Source organism: Pituophis catenifer, unplaced genomic scaffold (assembly GCF_029215685.1).
Source record: "Pituophis catenifer annectens isolate HBS135680 unplaced genomic scaffold, rPitCat1.0.hap2 SCAF_1, whole genome shotgun sequence".
NCBI classification, from domain to species: Eukaryota; Metazoa; Chordata; class Lepidosauria; order Squamata; family Colubridae; genus Pituophis; species Pituophis catenifer.
In genome coordinates, this window is record NW_027256881.1 from 255,374,442 (window position 1) to 255,397,339 (window position 22,898).

At 39.1% G+C, this 22,898-nt stretch overlaps 1 protein-coding gene across 2 annotated transcripts in view; it reads right to left on the reverse strand.

The window, feature by feature from the left end:
* Positions 1 to 22,898, reverse strand: part of DKK3 (dickkopf WNT signaling pathway inhibitor 3) — a 40,749-nt gene that overhangs the window by 9,655 nt on the left and 8,196 nt on the right. For both annotated transcript variants that reach the window (XM_070934156.1, XM_070934148.1), the window contains exons 3-7: positions 19,036 to 19,173; positions 17,844 to 17,924; positions 11,132 to 11,224; positions 8,990 to 9,134; positions 347 to 503 (exon numbers count right to left, since the gene is read on the reverse strand). In XM_070934156.1, coding sequence (XP_070790257.1) covers positions 347 to 503; positions 8,990 to 9,134; positions 11,132 to 11,224; positions 17,844 to 17,924; positions 19,036 to 19,173 — 614 coding nt within the window. The remainder of the gene's footprint in view (positions 1 to 346; positions 504 to 8,989; positions 9,135 to 11,131; positions 11,225 to 17,843; positions 17,925 to 19,035; positions 19,174 to 22,898) is intronic.

Here is a 22,898-nt window from a genome sequence, read left to right on the forward strand (position 1 = left end):
TAGACTGCGACAGGCAATTTAACTCTCGGGATTTGGGGGACTGTATTTCATATGAACATTTACCTTGCCTTTTGACCTTGAATAAGTTCCCTGCCTTTTGAATAATTTAGCTTGAATAATTTCCATATAAAATATATGTTTTATATTTACATTTGCAGATAGTAAGAAGTTAATCTGATTTCTGCTTTGCCTTGATTGCAAGCTTCCAACACACTTGTGCAGTCTTATCCAGAATGCTAAATTAATAAGCACTGGTGTGTTCCTCAAAACTGAAATATTTAGCCTGATCTTGATTTTCCAATGAAGTTCTGAAGAGAGTTTAATTCTTCTTAATCTGAAATTTTACCTCTGCTTCTGACAAATCAACCCATGAGCACATGGGCAACGATCAAGAGCTCCATCTGGTTCCAGCTCCCAAGTAATTAGGTTGAGAAGCCCATCTGAAGGATTACGGCAAGGTTCTCTCTCACCAGGGAAGGGGGTGCATATGGGGAACAAAAGATCTGTTGAGAAAAGTGGAAGAGCCTGGTTATTTTTATTATATGCAAAATTATGAATTATTTATATTATTCATGTTACTTAATTTAATCACTTTTAAAATTACACCATAACACATTATAACTGCAAATTAATGGTAGATATTTTATCGAACTATTATAATTTCAGAAAAAGGTTTTGGGTTTACTTGAGCTACAGACACAATACAGTATTTATGACAAGGAAGCCCAAAGGAAATCTTGCCCTGAAGTGCCATTGACACATATACATACACACATACTTAGCTTCACAACTGCTATGCAATTTGTAACTAGCATTACATACCAATAATGTTCCTGTTACAAACAAATTTAACTGAATCAGAGAATTGGAAGCTGCTATTTAAACCATTAAATCCAACCCCTGCTCAGTGTGGGAATCTTTTAAGCTTTTCTTTGAACATTCCAATGGAATACTACCTACCGTTGTCTGGGTTCCTTTATCAAATTCCCACTCTTGGGGAGGTTTTTCTAACATTAAACTGGAAAATGCCTCCGTGTGACTTAAAATGTGGAATTCTGTATTCCACACTCTGGAATGAGTAAAAATAGACCATAACTTCCTTTCATCTACTTGAAGAGTTATTCCCTTTCAATCATTTGTTCTCAAGCTACACACATCCTGATCCTTTGATCTTTCTTTGCAAGATTTAATTTCCAATCCCCAATCATATTCACTGCACTTCTCTGAATTCTTGGAATTTTGCTTCAAGTGTGGTACCCAAAAGCGGACATAGTATTTGAAGTGGAATCTAACCAAAGCAGAATAGAAGGCAAAGATTACTTTCTGTCGGATCATCTATTTCTATTGGTGCAATCTAAAATTGGATTTGTCACGTTTGCGGCCACATTACTTGTGGTCAGTGGTTGAATGATCTTGGTAGAGGGGACTTAGACATTAAACCCTTGTCATGGACAGATCATTCGCTCCTTCACTTGGACTTTCCTACCGCTTCCCCCTGCCGCAGGGAGACGGAACCGACTAAATGGTTCCGTCCCAGGCGCCTGATGGATCCAGAAAGGTTCCTGACGGAGCTTGGGCCGTTTCCTGAGACTCTGACACACGACTCGACTGAAGAGCTGGTGACCGCCTGGGAGAGTACGGCCGCCGGAGCTTTGGATCGTGTCGTGCCTTTGCGGCCTCTGACCCGATGCCGATCTCAATTGGCTCCTTGGTTCTCTGAGGAGCTGAGAGAGATGAAGCGTCGGAAAAGACGCCCAGAGAGCATTTGGAGGACTAGTCATTCTGATTCTGACTGGACACAGGTGAGGTCTTATATCAAGACCTACCTAGTGGCGATAAAAGCGGCGAAATCTAACCATTTTTCCGCTCTTATCGCATCTGCAGAGAACCGCCCAGCCGCCCTGTTTAGGGTGACCCACTCCCTTCTTCGGGGGGGAGTGCGGGAGGATCCCTTGCAGGGTCGAGCTGAGGATTTTGTGCAATTCCTGCACGATAAAGTTGCTCGGATTCGGGAAGGCTTGGACTCCGACTGGGTGAGTCTGGGGGAGGAGACGAGGGTAGGTCTTGAGAATATTATCTGGGAGGAGTTTGATCCTGTGGCTCTCGAGGATGTGGACAGGGTTCTGGGTAGGATTAGTGCCACCACATGTTTATTGGACCCGTGTCCCTCCTGGTTGGTACTGGCCTCCCGGGAGGTTACACGAGGCTGGCTCCAGGGGATTATAACTGCTTCTCTGAGTGAGGGTGCCTTTCCCGCTGCCTTGAAAGAGGCAGTGGTGAGGCCCCTCCTCAAGAAGCCTTCCCTGGACCCAGCTGAATTAGTTAACTACCGTCCGGTCTCCAACCTTCGTTTTGTGGCGAAGGTTGTTGAGAGTGTGGTGGCACGACAACTGCTCAGGCACCTGGATGAAGCTATCTATCTAGACCCGTACCAGTCGGGCTTCAGGCAGGGGCACAGCACAGAAACGGCACTGGTCGCGTTGGTGGATGATCTCTGGAAGGCCCGGGACAGGGGTTGCTCCTCTGTCCTAGTCCTATTAGATCTCTCAGCGGCTTTTGATACCATCGACCATGGTATCATGCTGCAGCGGTTGAGAGGGTTAGGAGTAGGGGGCACCGTTTTGCGGTGGTTCTCTTCCTTCCTCTCCGGCCGCTCGCAGTTCGTGTTGGCAGGGGGGCAGAGGTCGACCTCGAGGCATCTCGCATGGGGAGTGCCACAAGGGTCGGTCCTCTCGCCTCTTCTGTTCAACATTTATGTGAAGCCGCTGGGTGAGATCATCCGTGGTTTTGGGGTGAAGTGTCACCTGTACGCTGATGATACTCAGCTGTACATCTCCACCCCAGACCACCCCAACGATGCCCTTGATGTGATGTCTCGCTACCTGGAGGCTGTGCGGGTCTGGATGGGGAGGAACAGGCTCAGACTCAACCCATCCAAGACCGAGTGGCTGTGGTTGCCGGCGTCCCGATATAGTCAGCAGGTGCCATCGCTGACTATTGGGGGTGAATCTTTGCCCCCCCCAGAGAGGGCTCGCAATCTGGGTGTCCTCCTGGACGCACGGCTGTCTTTAGAAGAGCATATGACGGCCGTGGCCAGGGGGGGCTTTTATCAGGTTCGCCTGATCCGCCAGTTGCAGCCCTTTCTGGACCGGGACGCCTTGCGCACGGTCACTCATGCCCTTGTCACCTCCCGGCTGGACTATTGTAATGCTCTTTATATGGGGCTCCCCTTGAAGAGGACTCAGAAGCTCCAACTGGTCCAGAATGCGGCCGCGCGGGTGGTTATGGGCGCAACTCGTGCCCGCGTGACACCCCTCCTGCGCGAGCTGCACTGGCTCCCAGTGGTCTTCCGGGTGCGATTCAAGGTGTTGGTTACCACCTTTAAAGCGCTCCATGGCATAGGACCCGGGTACCTTCGAGACCGTCTTCTGCCACCAATAGCCTCCCACCGACCAGTCCGTTCCCACAGAGAGGGTCTCCTCAGGGTGCCATCAGCCAAGTTATGTCGGCTGGCGACACCCAGGGGGAGGACCTTCTCTGTGGGAGCCCCAGCCCTGTGGAATGAACTGCCCCCGAAATACGTAAGATCTCCGACCTCCGGGTGTTCCGCTGCGCACTGAAGACCCTGTTGTTCCACCAGGCAGGGCTGTCAATATAATAATTTTAAATTGGGGTATTTTAATTTTTAGGGTTTTAAATCGGCCAAATCTATTTAATTATTTTAATTTTTAATTATTGTTGTGTCTTGTGTTTTTAAATTGGCTGTACACCGCCCTGAGTCCTTCGGGAGAAAGGCGGTATAGAAATAAAATTATTTATTTATTTATTATTATTTATTTACTGTCTAATATCAAGATGTGGAATTAACTACTATTACAAGATCTTTTTTATAGGTATCCTCCATCCTACACTATATAATCGATATTTTTTAGTTTCCTTAGACAAGAACTTTGCACTTACATCTGTTAAATTTCATTCAGTTCCTCATAACATATTGCTCCAAAGCAAAGCGCATGCACAAAGAGAACCGATGGTAACACCGGTTGGAACCCACCACAGGTATGATGATAGTACCTATTCTACTTTGGTTATCTGGCCTTTCATCAGTTCTTCAATACTTCTCACAGATAATATATGGATTTGCACTTAGTCTATTAGTTCCTTCAGCAACCTAGGATGCAATTCATGGGGTCTCTGAGAATGGACTTCTAACTATATTTCTTTGAATCTTTCTCCTTTCCTCCTGCCCTTCACATTGTCTTGTGGAACACAAAGTTTTTGTTGAAGAAAACGGAACCAAAATAAGAATTGAATAGATCTATCTTCCTTTGTTACTTGTTAGTATTTTGTCTTTCTTGCTAATCTATTGATTCTTTTTCTTTTATTCTGATAATATATGAGCCTGTCACAGATTCAGGATGGAACAAAAATTCAGGCAATACACAGACCAGCTCTAAGTTAAACTTTCTTTCTCCTCTGTTGTTATAAAGACACGAAGAAGGCTTTTAACTTACTGTTTCCACTTTGAACTTTCTAGGAAATATTCCAAACTTGCACCTGTTCATCTCTATCTGGGCCTTTTCGCTCTTGGCTGTTTTCCCAGACTGCATTTCTTACGGAGAAGCTAAACTTTACTGCTATTCATGAAGGATGAGAAACTTAACCAGAATATCCTCGTGCAGATAGCTTGCCTAATTCCACTGGATATTTGTTATGGAGATGACTAGCCTACTACTTCATGATGTTCTTGCCCCTGAGCTTTTAGATTGAGAGAGTTCTTTTTCCTTCCTGAAGGGTGGTACCTACACAGCTGCCACCACTGGAGTGAGCACCTGATTTTTAGAGAAGTTGGCTTTCTCCATGCTGGTATCTATATATTTATTTATTTTTTTAGCTTCACAACTTTATTTAGCAGACACAGACTTCAGAGGATAATTAGAACTGCAGAAAAAACAAGTGCTATCAACCTGTATACTGCACGAGTCAAAAAGAGGGCCGTGAAAATATTTACAGACCCCTCACATCCTGGACATAAACTGTTCCAACTCCTACCCTCAAAATGACACTATAGAGCACTGCACACCAGAACAACTAGACACAAGGACAGTTTTTCCCCGAACGCCATCACTCTGCTAAACAAATAATTCCCTCAACACTGTCAAACTATTTACTAAGTCTGCACTACTATTAATCTTCTCATCGTTCCCATCACCCATCTCCTCCCACTTATGATTGTATGACTGTAACCTTGTTGCTGGTATCCTTATGATTTATATGGATATTTTTTCCTGATTGCTTATTTGTAACCTATGACTATCATTAAGTTATGATTCTTGATGAACGTATCTCTTCTTTTATGTACACTGAGAGCATATGCACTAAGACAAATTCCTTGTGTGTCCAATCACACTTGGCCAATAAAAAATTCTGTTCTATTCTATTTTCTTCTCTCTAGCCTTATTCCTTCTCATGTACAGTAGATGGCTACCATTTACTATTATTAAGGCTACACATTCTAGGGATCTTCCAATCTTTGGGGTCTACAGCAAGGCACTTCTGGAGCTCTTTATTTCCCTTCAATATCCCTTTCTTTATCACTTGTCAGTGGATGCTCCCAGCAGGACTGGAAGGCTGTTGGATTGTACTTGTGACTAGTTACTTTAGTCCAGGAGTTGGCAATCTTAAAGACCCATTTGGACCTGTTTCCCACAGAAAACACTGGGGGTCAAAAAACCCTTCCCATGCCTGACTATTTCCTGAGCAGCCACAAAACTAACATATGTAGTTAAATTAAACGTTCTGTTTTCTTATAAAACCTTTTCTTGGATTTATCCATGGTTGGCTTACTGGGGTCGAAAAGCTCAATAAATCGTGTGCCTGTGGGTGTCGCGCATTGGCAGTTGTGACACATATTTTGAGTGACAGGGTGCTGCAGCAGAGGGATGAAAGAGCCACATGCGGCTCCAGAGCCGTGGGTTGCTGACCCCTGCTTTAGTCGAACATCTCTTACCTTCAGCAAGGGTGATTCTAGCTGGTCCCAACTGGAGCCTTGTATAAGCCAAGTCTACTGTGGCCTCAGCTGTTCCCCACTTGGCATACTCAAGTGCTGCTGGCAAGGCCATAACTATTCAAAATATAAAAGCCTTTTCTTTTCATTGGCTCAGATGACTGCCAGTTTATTGTTTGAAATTTCCTAAGATCCACAGAGTGATTTAACCTTGACCGCAACCTGAATACCATGCTATGCAGAGTTCAATTCTCTCATGCCTTGTCACAACTGTATTGAATGATGTGAGGGATAAGTGGAATCAATGAGTATTTTCTTCTCACAAAGCCTTTTTTAATTATTACAATCTTTTTCTAGGGGAAACATGATAGCAGTCTTCCAATGTCTCAAGGGTTGCCACAAAGAAGAGGGAGTCAAACTATTCTCCAAAGCACCTGAGGGTAGAACAAGAAGCAATGGGTGGAAACTAATCAAGGAGAGAAGCAACTTAGAACTAAGAAGAAATTTCCTGACAGTTAGGACGATTAATAAGTGGAACAACTTGCCTGCAGAAGTTGTGAATGCTCCAACACTGGAAATTTTTAAGAAGATATTGGATAACCATTTGTCTGAAGTGGTGTAGGGTTTCCTGCCTGGACGGGGTTGGACTAGAAGACCTCCAAGGTCTCTTCCAACTCTGTTATTCTATTCTATTTTATTAATCTCTGAATTTTCATTTACCTGCACCAGCTCCACTATGCTGGCCTATGTGACTTGCTTTGTGATCTACTCTCTTTCTGTTTTCAAGCTTCATTACATTTGACTATAATCCCTTCCTTCCTTCCTTCCTTCCTTCCTTCCTTCCTTCCTTCCTTCCTTCCTTCCTTCCTCCCTCCCCCCTCCCTCTTTGAAATATCTGCAACATGTGTTCACCTTGGTTGGACAGATTTATAACATTACCAAATTAATTCATTCAGATTTCTTAGCAAGGATGGATATTCAAACCTGCAATACAACTCTGCCAAACGACCATCCGTTCAGTGACCATTAAAAATTATCACCAGCACTGAAGGGACTTATGATCCATGCCCAAAGTTACAACTGTTGCAGCATACACACACACACACACACACACACACACACACACACCCCTTTATCACAATTGCAATCTGAGTGCTTGGCAACTCTTCATACTTAACAATAGGTTGCCAAGAGTCCTGCAATCATGTGATTGCCATTTGCAATCTTCCCTGTCAGCTTCATCTGGTACACAAGGTTGTAATCTGTAGCCATCTGACTGGTTCCTGGCGGCTGGCTGAAGAAGATCTACCCTGAAAACTCAAGTTTGAATTCTTGCTTGGATTTCAGGCAGATCTTTTTCAGCCAATCGCTTGAGAGTGGAAGAGCTGCTTGGCTCTTTGGAGAGACTCCACCCTGCACAGGGCCTAATCAATCTGGAAGGCAACGCTTTTGCTGACAAATAGTCTGATTAAAAGGGTCCTTCTCTGCACACAGAGTGTGGGGAGGGAACTCCAGCTCTCGGCCAACTAAACCTGGATCCCAAGGATCAAAGCCCCATTCAGCTTGCCAACACAAGGGGTTCCCTTCTGTGCAGGAGAGAAAGAGCTCTGCTTTGGCAGGCAGCTCTTTCACTCCATCTGCTTAATGACTTGTGTGGTTGCTTAACAACCACAACTGAGGGAACTGGGATAGCAGTTGTTAAATGAAGTGGTGATGTGGATATCTTACTTAAGGACTGCAACAACTTTCAACCAAAATTCCAGGCTCAATTATGATCAATAAGCAAAGATTAGCTGTTGTTGACACAATCTGCTTACCCAGGTTTTGTCTTTCTGGGCATCTTCAATGGACTGGAAGGATGGTAAGCAGCTGTCAATATCCTAATTTTCTCCAAAGAACTCTAGACTAATGTAGTTGTACCTGGTCTTTGCAGTATCACTTGTCTTCACATTTGTCAGCAGGGAAAAATAACTGTCACCAAACTTGATAAGATCTGAAAAATATTCTCTCTATGCCTTTATTCTTGCTCTGGGCAGACAACAATCTCACAAGCCAATGGTTCCAGTTGCCATACAATTTCTTACAATAGTAAATCACCAGCTATCATAATTCTTACTTTTATCTTCTTTTAGGACATAGCTATCCTTTGGAGATTTATGATCCTCTCTTTCTGTTGTCTTTTTCTTCCTCTGAACATTTTGAGGCTATTTCATTTACAAGGGTCTGAAAAGTATTCCTGATTTCCAGTAGTGAAGAATATATCATCTGCCTCTTGCTTCTGCCTGCAAGTTTCATTTCCTGCACAGCTCTGTTTATCTGCCTTTTTAATGGAGGAATGCGTCCATTATATATTTCTGCCATAGAGCTTTTCTTTGAACTGATAACTCCACTTCACATTTTTACAAGTGAACTATTATCACTCATCAATCCAATTTTAGGACTTTTATTTCAAGGAAAGCAACAAGCATGATTTGATGCAAATATATTCCAGGAGGTTATTTTTTTTTCAGGCAGCAAAATATGCTATAAGCAATGTGGCTCAAAATGGAATTTCTGTCCATTCATCTTCGCTTCTTAAGAATCTTTCTACTGGCTGTATACTGTTTGTTCTTGTCTTTTTTTCAGGTTAAACACAAAGTCTTGATTGTTATGGTATCCCCCTTAAATTCCCCCGCTGAACTCCCCAAGCAAATCCACTAGTTCTCTCTGTTTATTCACTCAGTTTCTCTGTAAGGAATCTGCTCTTCGCTGAAATGAAATCTTAGACGATATAAAAACATGCTCCTTTGAAACAAGATGCTTACTTGTGAAGAATGTTACATTAGACCATTTCTCTTTGATACAAAGTATTTAAATATTAACACCATTTAATATCTTAAAGGAAATACAAACTCATATATACAGATATTGTAACTTGTTCTGTTAATTATCCAGAGGAAACAAGAAGAACAATTTTTAAAAAAATATATAAAAGGGACTGACCTTTTGTAAATGCACAGCACAAACCCGGATTGCAGTCATGTTGATTTTCACAAATTGTTCCATTTTCTCCTTTTGAGACAGCTTGCATGCACTCACCCCATACACAGAGTTGTTGTCCGCAACACTCCACGTCCCGAGAACAGTGCTTAAAAAATGAAAAATAAAAAAAATAAGAAAATGTCCACAGGAACAACTTATTGGAAGCATTCTGATCTGATCTAATACTTAGATCTATAGTGAGATTTGGAAAAATGGAGCTCTGTGTCTCTCACTGTTTAGTATCACATAACCTGCTTTTTTTTCTTCTAACCCCCCCAAAAATGAAATTTATAGGCAAACAGATGTAACAGCAATACATGTCAAATCTCAAAAAAGTCTGGAAATTTTAAAAGTGCCTGTAATTTTATTGTTTTAGAACAGAATATGATGAAATTTGCAGTGACACAATGTTAGTGCAGTGAAACAAAGGCAAAATACTCAAGCCATCATTTGACATAATACCCAAAGAATTATACACCAATGGATTAAGGTAATATGCTATTTTAATTGCTAAAATGGTTTGAACATATAGTACAAGATAGCTGTGCAAAATGGAAAGCAAGTTATTTTTGAAGAATTTCAAGCAAACAAGAATAAAGAGTTGCATTTGTGACAGGAAATATTGAGTTTTCCCTTCTAGATCCTAGGTTACCTACTCTGACATTAAATATCTTCTAAAATATTTTTCAAACTATTTCAGTGCAATTTGAACTATCAGTTCTTAAATAAGACTAACAAGATATTTTCATGAGTCATGTTCCAAGATAATACTCATTTTAGGCCAACCAAAAATTTAAAAAGGACTTGTTGAATTTTTCAAACCCTAATCTACTTTATTTGATACAATTGTATCAAAATATGAAGATTCTAGTTAAAAAAAAAAGATTAGGCCATGGCTTGTATATGAAAGTAATTAAAGTTCCTATAGACCCTTGAGTCTCCAATCAGTTTAAATCAGAATAAAGAATACTTCTCCATACGTCCTACAGAAGCTTCATTTTATCCGATAAGAACCCAATGTATTAAATTACATTAAAACAGACTAATTAAATACAACCTACTGCATGCTTTCTCAATCTGGATCTTCTGTAGATGAATGGATTTCCACTATAAAAATCTTCTGGCCACACAGCCATTGCTGTGGAGATCGCCACCGCTCATCGCTGCCATCACCAGCCATCGCCACTGTCACCTATCGCCACCTCCGCATGCCCCATTTTCAGCCTCCATGCATCCTGTTTTCAGCCTCTGCATGTCCCATTTTGGGCCCGTTCCAGCCGGCAGGGATGCACGGAGGCCGAAAATGGGACGCACATAGGCGGCGATAAGTGACAGCGGCGATTGCCAGCGATGCCACCGATGGACAGCGGCAATCCCCGCAGCCTGGAACAGCTGATAGGAGGTATTCCGGGATGCAGATCCAACCGTCAATCAGCTGCTTGTGCTAAATCAGGCTGTGCTGAAGCTGACCATGCTGTTTGCTGTTTGCTGCAAGAAGGCAAATTGCTGGGAAACAGAGGCAGATTTTTTTTTCTTGTTTTCCTCCCCAAAAGTTAGGTGCGTCTTATACTTCGGAGTGTCTTATAGTACAAAAAATACGGTACCTGGAAGGCATCAAAATTTGATGGTTGATCTAGAATAGCAGTTCTCAAGTTGTGGGCTGGGAAAACCATTTCATGAAAACCACAAACTCAAATAAATAAATAAAACATTTTAAAACTTCTAGATTTTAATTTTTAATAGAAAAATATTGTTAAACATAATCCACATAAACCAAATCCCTTTGGGGTCTCCAATCATTTTTAATAATATAGAGGGCCTGCAGCCAAAATATTTGAGAACCACTGATCTAGAAGGTTTTTTGACATATTTTACATTTTACAGAAATGGGTAATAAAGTGCGAGTATTCAGAAGCCATTTTATCCATGCTTTTCCAACTTTAGAAACTGTCTGGTTTGTGCACAAAATCATCAGTTCCTAGAGCCTTCAGATGAGACATCATGTGTAGGCATAATGCAACAAACAGCTATCTTTTAACAATTTAACTCTAACCTATCAACTTATAGATAGAAAAAGAAAGTGGATAAAGATGAAATGCTCACCGCGTGTTGAGGTTTGCAAATGTGACAGTTGTACTCCAAATCAGAGAATGCACAGTATTTTCCAATTTCACAGTCTTCATCTATAATGCACTCCTGAGAAGAAAAAGTATAACAAGTCTTCAGTAAAAGGAAAACTGTGGTTATTCAGTAAGACTGCAGGCAACCAAAATCCATTTTTGCTCCCAATGCACCTAGGATAGCAATGTCACAATATTGCATTATATAAAGAGTCAGAAAACAATCCTGATGTCCCAAAATGAATTTATTTTTATATTTTATTTTATTTTATTATTTTATTATTTTATTTTATTTTTTATATTTATATTTTATTTTAAATATTTTTAATTTAATTTTTTATTTTATTTTTTATTTTATTTTTTATATTTATATTTTATTTTAAATATTTTTTATTTAATTTAATTTTTTTTTATTTTATACTATATTTATTTTTTATTTTTTTATTTTATTTTTTATTTATACAATTTATTGGCTGCCCATCTTACCATAGGGTAACTCTGGGCGGTTTACAATTACATCTTAATTAAAATATAAAATGTTAAAATGTTAAAATCAAACTTACAGCCAAAGACACATGGGGAGAATGGGAACGGAGTGGGGAATGGGGTGGGTGGTATTTTTTTATTAATCAACCATTTCCAGCATACCTCTCCTCTGCCGGCACAAGTGGTATATACAGTGTTTATATACAGAGTTCCATCAGCCCAGCTGGTCCTAATGTTGCAAAAGTGCTTTAGACTATCTTTTTGATGAGTTTTCTCCAAATTACATGCCCCAGAATACATAGAAGCATAGACAACATTTCTTCCAACATGAAGACAGGAAAAACTGGTTTGTGTATATGGCTCTCCCTGACTGATTGCCTAACCCTATACTGGACTAATTTATTCAATCATACAAAATCAAACATTCCAACAACACAAAGGAGCTTAATAGTTTGTTACACTTTTTTCAATGCAGATATCAAATAAGTAAAAAATACAGGTAGCCTAACAACTGGTCGGAGTTACAGACAGATCTTTTAAAAAGCTACTTACAACCCATCCTCAAAGTTACGACTGCTGGCCCCCAACTGCAGTCACATGAACGCATTTCGGGCACCAAGCAACTGATGCACATTTACAGTGACCTGTGGTTACACAACTACAATTTGCAATGCATAAAATGCCCATTCAGAAAATTGATTTAATGACTTAATCAATGATTTACATAACATCTGTGAAGGCTTGCTTTATGACCATCTTAAAACTGGTCATAGAATCAAGTCCAATCAGAAGGTGTCTCAACTTATTATTGCAACAACGTAGACTAAAATTCCAGGCTCCACTGTGGTCATTATGTGAAGAATTACCTGCACGTAGCAAATAAATTTCACAGTAACTTATTGTATTGAAGGAAAACCAGTTTTCTCTAGCACTGAAGAATACAAAGTGTAAACTTCCAAATTATATCAAACAAGTGAAACAATTTCTAAAGTAGACTAAAGCTGGAAGGGACCTTGGAGGTCTTCTAGTCCAATCCCCTGCTCAAGCAGGACACCCTATACCCGTGATGGCGAACCTATGGCACACGTGCCACAAATGGCACGCGGAGCCATATCTGTGAGCACGCAAGTGTTACCCTACCTCAGCACAGCGCGCATGTGCGTGCTGGCCAGCTGATTTCCGTGCCTTCCGGGCCCATAGGAAGTCAGGAAATGGGCTGTTTCTGGCCTCCGGGAGAGGAGAAGGCCGTTATTGTCCTCCGCAGGCTCCAAGAAAGCCTCTGGAGCCTGGGGAGGATGAAAAATGGCCCTATTGGGGCCACCGGGCCTTCGCATACCAAAAGCAGGGGGAGCGGGGGGGGGTGTCACACGCATGCGCAGGCAGATGGGGTGCACTGAATTATGGGTGTGGGCACATGGGCGCGCGGCCCCCCCGTACTCCCCCCACTTTTGGCATGCAACAGCAAAACGGTTAGCCATCACTGCCCTATACCATTTTAGACAAGTAGACGTCCAGTCTCTTCTCTAAAACCTTAAATTTTACTGACTCATATTTAAATTTGACCAAGAATTTCACAGAGAAATCAAAGTTATTAATTCAAAGTTATTGATTTATTGTTGCACATGCTGAACCAATGACTAATCCCTCAGAACAAACCAAGGAAATAATAGATTTGGCAGACCTCAAGGTGTCTTGGATTTTATTAAATAAAAAGTGGGCCCCTTCCACCCAACTCCTGCATCCTTACTATGAACATACCTCTGTCAGGCTGTGCTAATATGTTTCCATTTGGCAATCCCTGTGACAAAGTGATGATATCAGAACTGACCCCTCCCAACAGTTCTGGATAGAACAAGGCTTTACCCTACTGAACAGTAGCTCCCTTGTGCAGACTTTTGGCTCTCCTATGAAACTTTTACTCTTGTTACTATTAGCCTTACTTTGGCATGTTTGAGTATCTGTGGCTTTCCTAGCCATGCTGCCACAAAGTAATAGTTACTGCCAAACTCCCTCCTCCCATAAAGTCTGATTTATATTCCTGATGCACTCAATTCTATGGCCAACATTTATGCTGTCAGTCTCAATAGCAATCTCTCTTCAGACAGGAAAAAAGCAATCACGTCAGTTTTAATTCTTTGCAGCAGCTCCTTCTTGACCAAGTCTCCTGCTAGCCGTTAAGTTTTCCACTCATTCTGCTTGACTCATCGAAGACTAAATATTTTAGGTCTTCACAGTAACTTTAAAGTGTTTTTCCCTGCCTTTCCTTCTCTGATTTATCTTTTTTTAGGCACTGTCTTGGATATTTGGAAATACGCTGTGTTTCATGTAAGAATCAAAAGTACTTTAGCTGCAGGACCTTTTAAAGAAAGGTAGGGTCTCAGCAAGTCTCCACAGAGAAATCGATGAACTATGTAGCGAGCATAAAAATTGTCTTGCTGCAAACCTGTTGCAAAACGTATTAAGAACTGCATATATGGATAAAAGCAGGGGTGAAATGCTCCCAGTTTGGACCGGATTGCCCAATCCGGTAGCGATGGAGGCGGGTGGTTCAGAAAACCAGTAGTAAAAATCCCTGCCCCCCCCATGCCCAGCTGAGCCGCACAATCATCAGAGGCTTTTTTTTTTTCTTTTAAAAGCATTTTTTCTACAACCTCTTTGGCCGAAAAAATGCTTTTAAAAGTAAAAAAAAAAGCCTCTGATGATCACGCGGTTCAGCTGGGATTGTCAAAGGCATTTAAAAGAAAACCCCCCTTTTTTTTCTTTTAAATGCCTCTGACGATCCAAGCTGAGTTGCCTGATCGGCAAAGGCTTTTTTAAAAAGCCTCTGCCGATCAGGCAACTCAGCTGGGATCGTCAGAGTGTTTTGAAAGCATTTTTTTACAACCTCTTCGCCGAAGAGGTTGTAGAAAAAATAGTTTTAAAAGTATAAAAAAAAAAAATTGGCCACGCCCACCCAGTTACATTACCCACCACTACCACCAAGCCACGCCCACAGAACCGGTAGTAACAAATTTTAGATTTCATCACTGGATAAAAGTCAAATGTGTTCGCTAAAAGAAATAAATAAAAACACTCGCAATATCAAGCTTACCTCCTCAAGACAGCATCCACAGAAAAGATTTAACACAACCTTCTTCTAAAAGGTTTCTAGAACTTCCTAGACTGGCTAACTCCACTAAAATTCCTACTTAGCTTCTAAGAGTCTAAGCGTCTGAGCTCAGGTAGAGGTTGCCACTGCTGAGGCAGTATAGTTGCTACTAATGATCAAATTACAAGCGCAATTACTGTGGCTTGATCCTGGATGGATGGGTGGGTGGGTGGGTGGGTGGGTGGATTGATGGGTGTATGGATGGACAAAACAAACATGATAGTCACAATCTAGAAACCAATAAAAACCTGGTCTCAACTGTGCTCAAGTCAAAGCAGTTCCATAAGTGAGACACAACTAAGTTAATGGTTGTCATCCAGTTGTGAGTTATCCCTTTCAGAAAAGGAAAGCAATGAAAATGAAGGCTTTTTTAAAAAAAAAGAATTACCCTAAATGTTTTAGCTTCTGGTTACAAATAAAAAAATGACTTTTTAGATCTTTGCAATGCTACATTTCCTAAAATATAGAAGATAAAGAATATTTCCATATTTTATGACTTTATATTTTTTGTTCAACTGCTGGGCTGCATAAACATGTTGTTCATTGTGCCGATTGTATCAATAGCATCATATCACAGAATCCAGGTGATTGCCTCTTGGAATAAATAAAAAAATTATCTTTCCTGTAAAGATACATCAAAATGTTATGTCTGATCAGCTTGCCTAAGTTCGTGACAATAAAATCAAATGTGGAGTTGTTAACAAAGTGATTTATCATTAAATCAATAAGAGCAGAGTTCTAATTTCCTTTCTCTCAACCATTAAACTGAATACGTGTTTTTGCAAAGTCAAAAAGTTGGCCCTTACTTTCCTTCAATATAGGTTAAATGTCAAAAAAGAGGTTTCCAACTTATTTCCTAGGTCAGAAGAAAGGACACCTTCCTTACAAACACTAAGATTTGAAAGACAGAGTCATAGTAGGTGATCTGTTTACTGCCAAATCCTAAATAGCTGGTCCAGCCTAACTCAAAACATTTTTTTTCAAAATCAACATACCAGTTCTTTCTGCTCAGAAGCACAATATGCACAGAATAGTCATTGAAAGAGTAAGCAGAAATGAATCATAAATATAATCATTTTGCCTGAGAAGAGAAAATGAACTGCTCTATGACACAAATATGACAGTATTTTTAGGCATTGAATAGCAGATCCTGTAATCAATAAGAATTATCTTTAATGGATATAAAATGGAATCCATGTGACTAAAAATTTAATACAGAGCATATTTATAACAGCTGATCTAAAACCTTTAACTTTAAAGTGTAAAGGCTGTTTTTCTACAAATGCATTACCCATGCAACCCTGTTATTATGATTTACATGTTTTCCTCTGTAAAAACCTCATTACTATATTCCAGAACTCAAAACAAAAAAATCAAAGTATGGTGTCATGATGGAAATAAAATTGAGAAATAGCTTTTGCTTTTATTGAAAACACTAATTATTAAATAGATGCATCCTTACAAAAGAGATAGGGCAGAAATGCAAAAGTAATACATAGTAAGCCCATATTATTAATTTCTTTTCTTATCATAAAATGGGGAATAAAACTATTATTAGAAGAGAGAGAAAATAAAAAACAAGGACAAACACTTTCTCAGTATTTTTAGTGGGGAAAATAAGTTAAAACAGTAACAAACATTGAAAAAAGTTACTGAGATTTTGATTCAACAATGTTGGGAAATTGAGTATAGTATTTTAATCCAAACCTTTGTATTTTAATTAATCACCATGTGACATCCACAAATAGTATAAACTTTCCTTTTAGAGAAGAACAGGATATAATATAGCAGACTGCATTCAGTCAGCAAAATATTCCTTTCAAATTCCCCCCTAAACTCTTCCTATGTAATTTGGAAAATATGAGAATAAAAATAAGTAACAGTGCAAAATGGAATCATATAAAAAAGATTAACTCTGACATACAAGAGGTGCAGTTTTAATATCATAAATAAGGTAATAGTTCCATATATCACTACACTCCTACTGATTTATTGGTGAATATTTTCCTATTTATTTGAAAGAAAGATGAGCCTAAATTAAAGATGAATTTCCCTAAGAAAGTCAGATTAGACTGAAAAAATAATTCTCATAAAATCTAGTATAATTTTCCTATTTTAAATTATTTTAAGAAAAAAATAGCATCTGTCAAGTAAATTAAAGCCTACAGTACATATAATTTAGTTTCTTGGAGGAAGTCTCTCAAGTTATTTCATGAAAACCAATTTTAATAACTTTTCTGGTGGCTGATCTTCTCACATGTAATGAAATAGTTCATTTTTAAAAGGCCCTCTAAAGTCTATTTTTGAAAATGATAAACAGGGGACAGATGTCCGATTCACCAATTTTATCAGTATATGCAGAAACATAAGATACAACACAGGTTTTGTCAAACTCAAAGATAGTTGTCTAAACAATTGTTCTAGTTGACACAGAAAACAAATAAATTCAAGAGAATTCCAAATAAAAAACAGTATGATTAAATCCATATAAAAACCTGTGAATGAAAGCTACACAAGTTACAGATTTAAGGATGTGAGGTTTTTCTACAACATTTTCTCTGCTTATCAGGGAACAGAGAGGAAAGCTTACTGGTTATTTTGTAATCAGAAGTAAGGAGTACAAATCTAATTTCTGATCACGTTCATGTGTTGTATTAATTTATTACATTAATATAACTCCACATTGATTTAAGTAATACTAATGTTTGCACTAAGATTTCTTATCCATACAAACAGAAATTACATATCAAAGCCACAAGCAAGCTAAAATCAATATTAATTACATTGCAATCTTCCCTCCAAATATCTTCAGTCTGCAACACCAAACATCCCAATAATTTAGAGAATTTAGTGATAATTACTTTAAAACACATGACAGTATGCCTGGCATGAATGAATGACAACCAGTGACAAATTACAGTCACCAGAGTAGCCCATAAATATGAATAATGCATATTATAATGGATTGTAGAACAATCCTATGTTTTAGTCATGCCATATAGGTTTTGATAACTTTTGCTCATTTATTGATATGGTATTTTTCAAAACAAGAATTACTTACATGATTTCTCTTTCTGTCTTCTTGTATTGATGTAATAATAGTCTCAGAATAGCTAGTAGATCCAGTTTTGTTGTCCGTTACCTTAGAGAGCAAAACAGATACACAGTGAAGCAATGGTTTTAATCCATTTAAATAATGTTCCAGTGCTGGTTTGTTTGTTTTTGTTTGTTTGTTTGTTTGTTTAGTTCTATGAACGGAATTATCACTTATAATTATTATGAAACAAATACTTTTGAATTGTGACATGAAATTGGTGGAATTTGGGTTTGGGACAGGGGAATGAAATTTAAAGTTAATATCTTACAGAACCCCATCCAATTTCCCTAAACATAATATTATATATTAAAAATCTGAAGGAACTACACTTAATGAAGTTACAAACATAACCACTATTTGCAAAAGAAAGAGAGAGAGGGGGGGGAGGGAGGGGGGAGGGAGAGAAAGAAAGAGAACAAACTAAGCTGTCATGAAACCATTTATGATTTTACTGCAGAAAGGGATCTATGGCAATCTAAGACTGTTTTCCTTGTTTAATATTGTCGAAAATGGGTTAATAGTGCCCTCCAGATGTGCTGCTTGATGCCGGTCACCCCTTACAGGTGGTGGTCTGATTCAACTGGAGAGGCTTTTTTAGAACAGCCTGCAGAATCTATGCAACATCTCTAATCTATAAAAATGGCCACGGTTTAGCTGCGCTACTTTATGCTATTTTTAGAAAAAAAAATAAAGCCGGAATCAGTACATTAAGCCTCTGAGGAAAAACATTTTACTTTTACTCCTAGAATTTGTCAAAATGCCCCCAATATCCCCACCACCACCATTATTAAACCTTTCTCCTATAGCTTTGGAACCATGACAGCAAGTAAGAAGTATGCAGTCAGTTATAAAATGTTGCCCACAATTGCTTTAAAATAGTTTCTAGAGATCTCAATAGAAACTGGAGGGCCAAGCCACAAAAATTTACTAGAGTTATGCAATAGTTTAGATTTGTTGGCAAAAAGATGCTTCAGAGTATATGATAAAATAAGACTCCAAATTGTGCAACTTCTTAAACCAAACATATCTTTAAAAAGCTACAATTGGGTGAATTCTGATGCACTACCGGTGCATCTGGTGAACGCTAAATTGAAGAAATCAGAAATTATATAGGAAATATGCACCTATAAAAAAGCATAAAATAGAAGCATTTCACCTTATCAATTTCTTGATGTCTATGTATAGTTTTATTTCCAACTTTTGTATCTGTGTAGGATTCATTATGGTAATTGGCAGGAAGCTTCTGAAATTCAATTCCCATTATCTTTTTAGAGCCTTCTTCCTCTGCTTCCATCTAGAAAAATTATGATTAATGTTACAAATACTTGTAAACATCTACATAAGTAAATATATATTTCCAGATAGACTCAGCTTTGCATAGGACAAGTGACTGACTTCATTATCCATGCAAAGTTATTAAATTTATAAAGCAATATACACATGCACAAAGCTCATTCAAAACTTTACTATTTGTGGTACAGTCTGCCTTGTCTGAAACTGCAGAATATTTATTTTACAATACAGAGAAGTTTGTTATGCAGTTTTGGTGGAAGAGGATATGGAAAATCCTTTTGAAGGTGAAAGGTGATATTTTTGGAAAGGAAGAACAAGTTGGCAGCAATAACAAATTTCAAACCAGAAACAATTTTCTCTTAAGATTCTATTCCTAATTATTTTCTCTGGATACTGCAATTCTTCCTCCACTACTCTGAGAGTCTATGCTACAGCCATGGTAATTACCTGATTAAACTTCAATTTCCTGATGCTATATTACCAATTTTGTAAAATTACACAGCTATGTTATCCTTATGAATATGAATAGATATAATCAAAAGTTGTTCTCCAGCCTTTATTCCAGAAATTAATATGTGCCTGGATTTTAAACAAAACATTATTTCATGTAGATATTTGGTGTAAACTCAAAAATATAAAATACAGATTTATATTATTACTTCAATAATGATCACGATAAAACTAAAAATACTGCGATTTATACTTTTCATCATAGGAGGAAAACACATTTGACACAGGGTTAAATAAAATGTTCATTCGTGAAAGACAGTAAAGAAAAAACTATTAAGAAACAGGAACAGTCTAGAACCGTGATGGCGAATCTATGACACGCGTGCCAGAAGTGGCATACAGAGCCATCTCTCCAGACATGTGAGCCATCGCCCGTTGCTCTTCCAGGTTCCAGTGTGCCGGCCAGCTGGTCTTCATGCACGTGGGAGCTTCGGAAACCGGAAGAGAAGCTGCCCGGCACGCATGCACTTGCCGGGAAGATGATCTTCTGGTTTCTGCCTTGCGTATGCGCACCAGCCAGCTGGTCTTCGCCTATCCATGCATGCCAGAAACCACAAGACCAAGTGGTCAGTGTGCATGTGCATGCTGGAAACCGGAAGATCATCTTCCTGGCATGCGCATGCACACTGGGCACCTGCTCTTACGGTTTCTGGCATGGGCGCGCCCCCATGCACACCACCTTTTCGGCACTCGGTGCCAAAAACGTTCGCCAACACTGGTCTAGAATATGTTTCTTTGACAAATGATTACAAAGGCTTTTACAATCACACCTATTTTCTTGTCATCGCTCTTATCTTATTCAATCTTTGAAAAGGAATAGCTGTCAATGATTCTGTTATTTGATCTCTAGGACAAAACAGTCCACACCTTCTTGGTACCTAGCCTAACCCAAAAGAGCAAATGCACATATCGTATTTGCCTTTAGCAAATACGCAGTAAACCAATCAAGAAAAAAGAGCTGCTTAAAGGTATTCAGGAGTAACTGTTCTTCATCAGAAAAAAATCTGATGATCCTTCAAAAGCTGCTTATTTTGAACTATCTGAGGCAGGAACACAGCCAGATTGGTAACCTAAGAAATTTACTATCCATCTTTAATCTATTACCAAACACTCACCTATAAAGCCCTTCGTGGCTTGGCTTCTAGATATGTCCATGACCATCTGCTGTAAGGAGAACTGGCACATCTGCTCATATCTCCTTTCAAGAGATTGGGAAAAATTGTTTTTTCATTGTGAACTAACCAATCCGGCAGGAGTCATTTTGAAATTTTGCAAATAAATAAACAAATTACCACAATTTTTAATTCTCACTATACTCACAACTAAAGATTTACAATTTAACCAATCACAGAAAAACAGAATTCTTAGGAAGGGAAAACAAGATTGTCATAAAATTAGGGATCAATCTGAATACAAATGGCACACTCCAGGAGTTGATCTTATTGGCAGCATAGATCATTCTGCCAATACCAGTCACACTCTATTAATAAGAGCACTGTTCCATCTTTCAGTGTTAATTTTCAATGTTGGGCTTATTCCACAGCACATTCTTATGACAAGCTATGGGTAAATCATTTTAAGGCTGTTAGGCAGTCAGTTTTCACCTTCATTTTGCAGTCGAGTCAAACAAAAACTAGGCACAAGGTTGAAAACTGTGAGCGAAATAAAAAGCTTGACTTGCACCATTGATTCAGCTACAATACTTGAACACTGCTTGATCTATAAGAATCAAAACATGAGATTATGCACTGACACAAAACTATAAACCCAGTTCATGTGAACAGGACCAGAATAATAATTAATTAGAAGTATAATTTCCAGAAGTTTAAATCAAACCATTATGTTCCAATGTTTAGTGAGAAAGTCTGTTCAATACAGAGACCCCTTTTATCATAAGTCTGTCCTGTTGCTGCTTATCATAAGACAGAATGGAAGGTGGGAGAAGATCAATGCAATTCTAGCTTTCCACGGCAATTAAAAATTCTCCGCACATCAATGGAAAGGAAGTACATTGATTCCAGTGACATTTGTCTGAGTAGCGCAATGTGCTGGTGATAGAAATCAGAAGCAGAATCACACCAAGACTGGCTGTGTCCCAAGAATGTTTATAAACAGGCTAGGCTTAATCTCTAAAATGAAGTGCTGGCACCATCGTGCCTAGACAGGTCTTCTGATAGGAAGCTGTTTTTGCTTCATCCGAGATGAAGCCACTGTTTCCATTTACAAGTGAGAGGAAACTCTGCTCTTAGTCAACAGCACTCGCTGCCCACTAAATCCAAGCCTTGACTCTAGACCCAGAGGCAAACAAGCACAACATATACTTGGAAAACAGAAAATTGGGTAGAAGAGTTAACTGTGAAAGTACAAAGTACTAGATCTCAGAACAAAGGAAAGCACAAGTACATTTTTTTCAGCCTGTCAGGAAAGCAAATTTGAAACAGCTGAATCACTTTCAGCTCTGTAAACAAAAGCTGGGCTATACCAGAATATCAAGAATACTGAAGACAGATTTAACAGCCTTTTTGGTCAGAATAAATGAGTATGAGGCGAGAGGGAGAGAAGAATAAATCCATGAACAAATTATTCTTTTAAAAAAACCTGTTGATTTTACACAGCAGGACCTTGTTTTGTCTTGTCTCCATTTCCTAAAACATGATGCTTTTCAAAATCATGAAAGTATTTTTCCCTAGGGTGTGGCCAAGGCAAGGGCAGGGAAAAAGAAAATGGATAACAGATACAAATCTGCTTTGAGATTCAGGATCATCAGAACAAATACTTCTTTTTAGAAGCCCAGGCATAAAGAGTCAAGGTGATTGGCAGTTAGATCATTCACAATGAAGAACAAACTAACAAACAAACCAGGGAAGCAGCAGGGAAGAGGAGGGAAGCATACATCATGACACTCAAAAACCAAACAGAAAAGAATGAATTTCCTACCCAAGTATCATAAATAGTGCACGTTAGTAGGGGTTGACATATCCAAGGCAGTAATTCAAGCAACATCCCCTCTAGCTGATTTCTAGAGAAATAAATAACAGAATTTAAGGGAAGGGACCTTGGAGGTCTTCTAGTCCAATTAGCAGTGTTCCAATATTTGAGGGGCTGACACAGAAAGGAGGGGGTCAAGCTATTTTCCAAAGCACCTGAAGGCCAGACAGGTGGATGGAAACTGAACAAGAAGAGATTAAACCTGGAAATAAGGAGAAATTTTCTGAC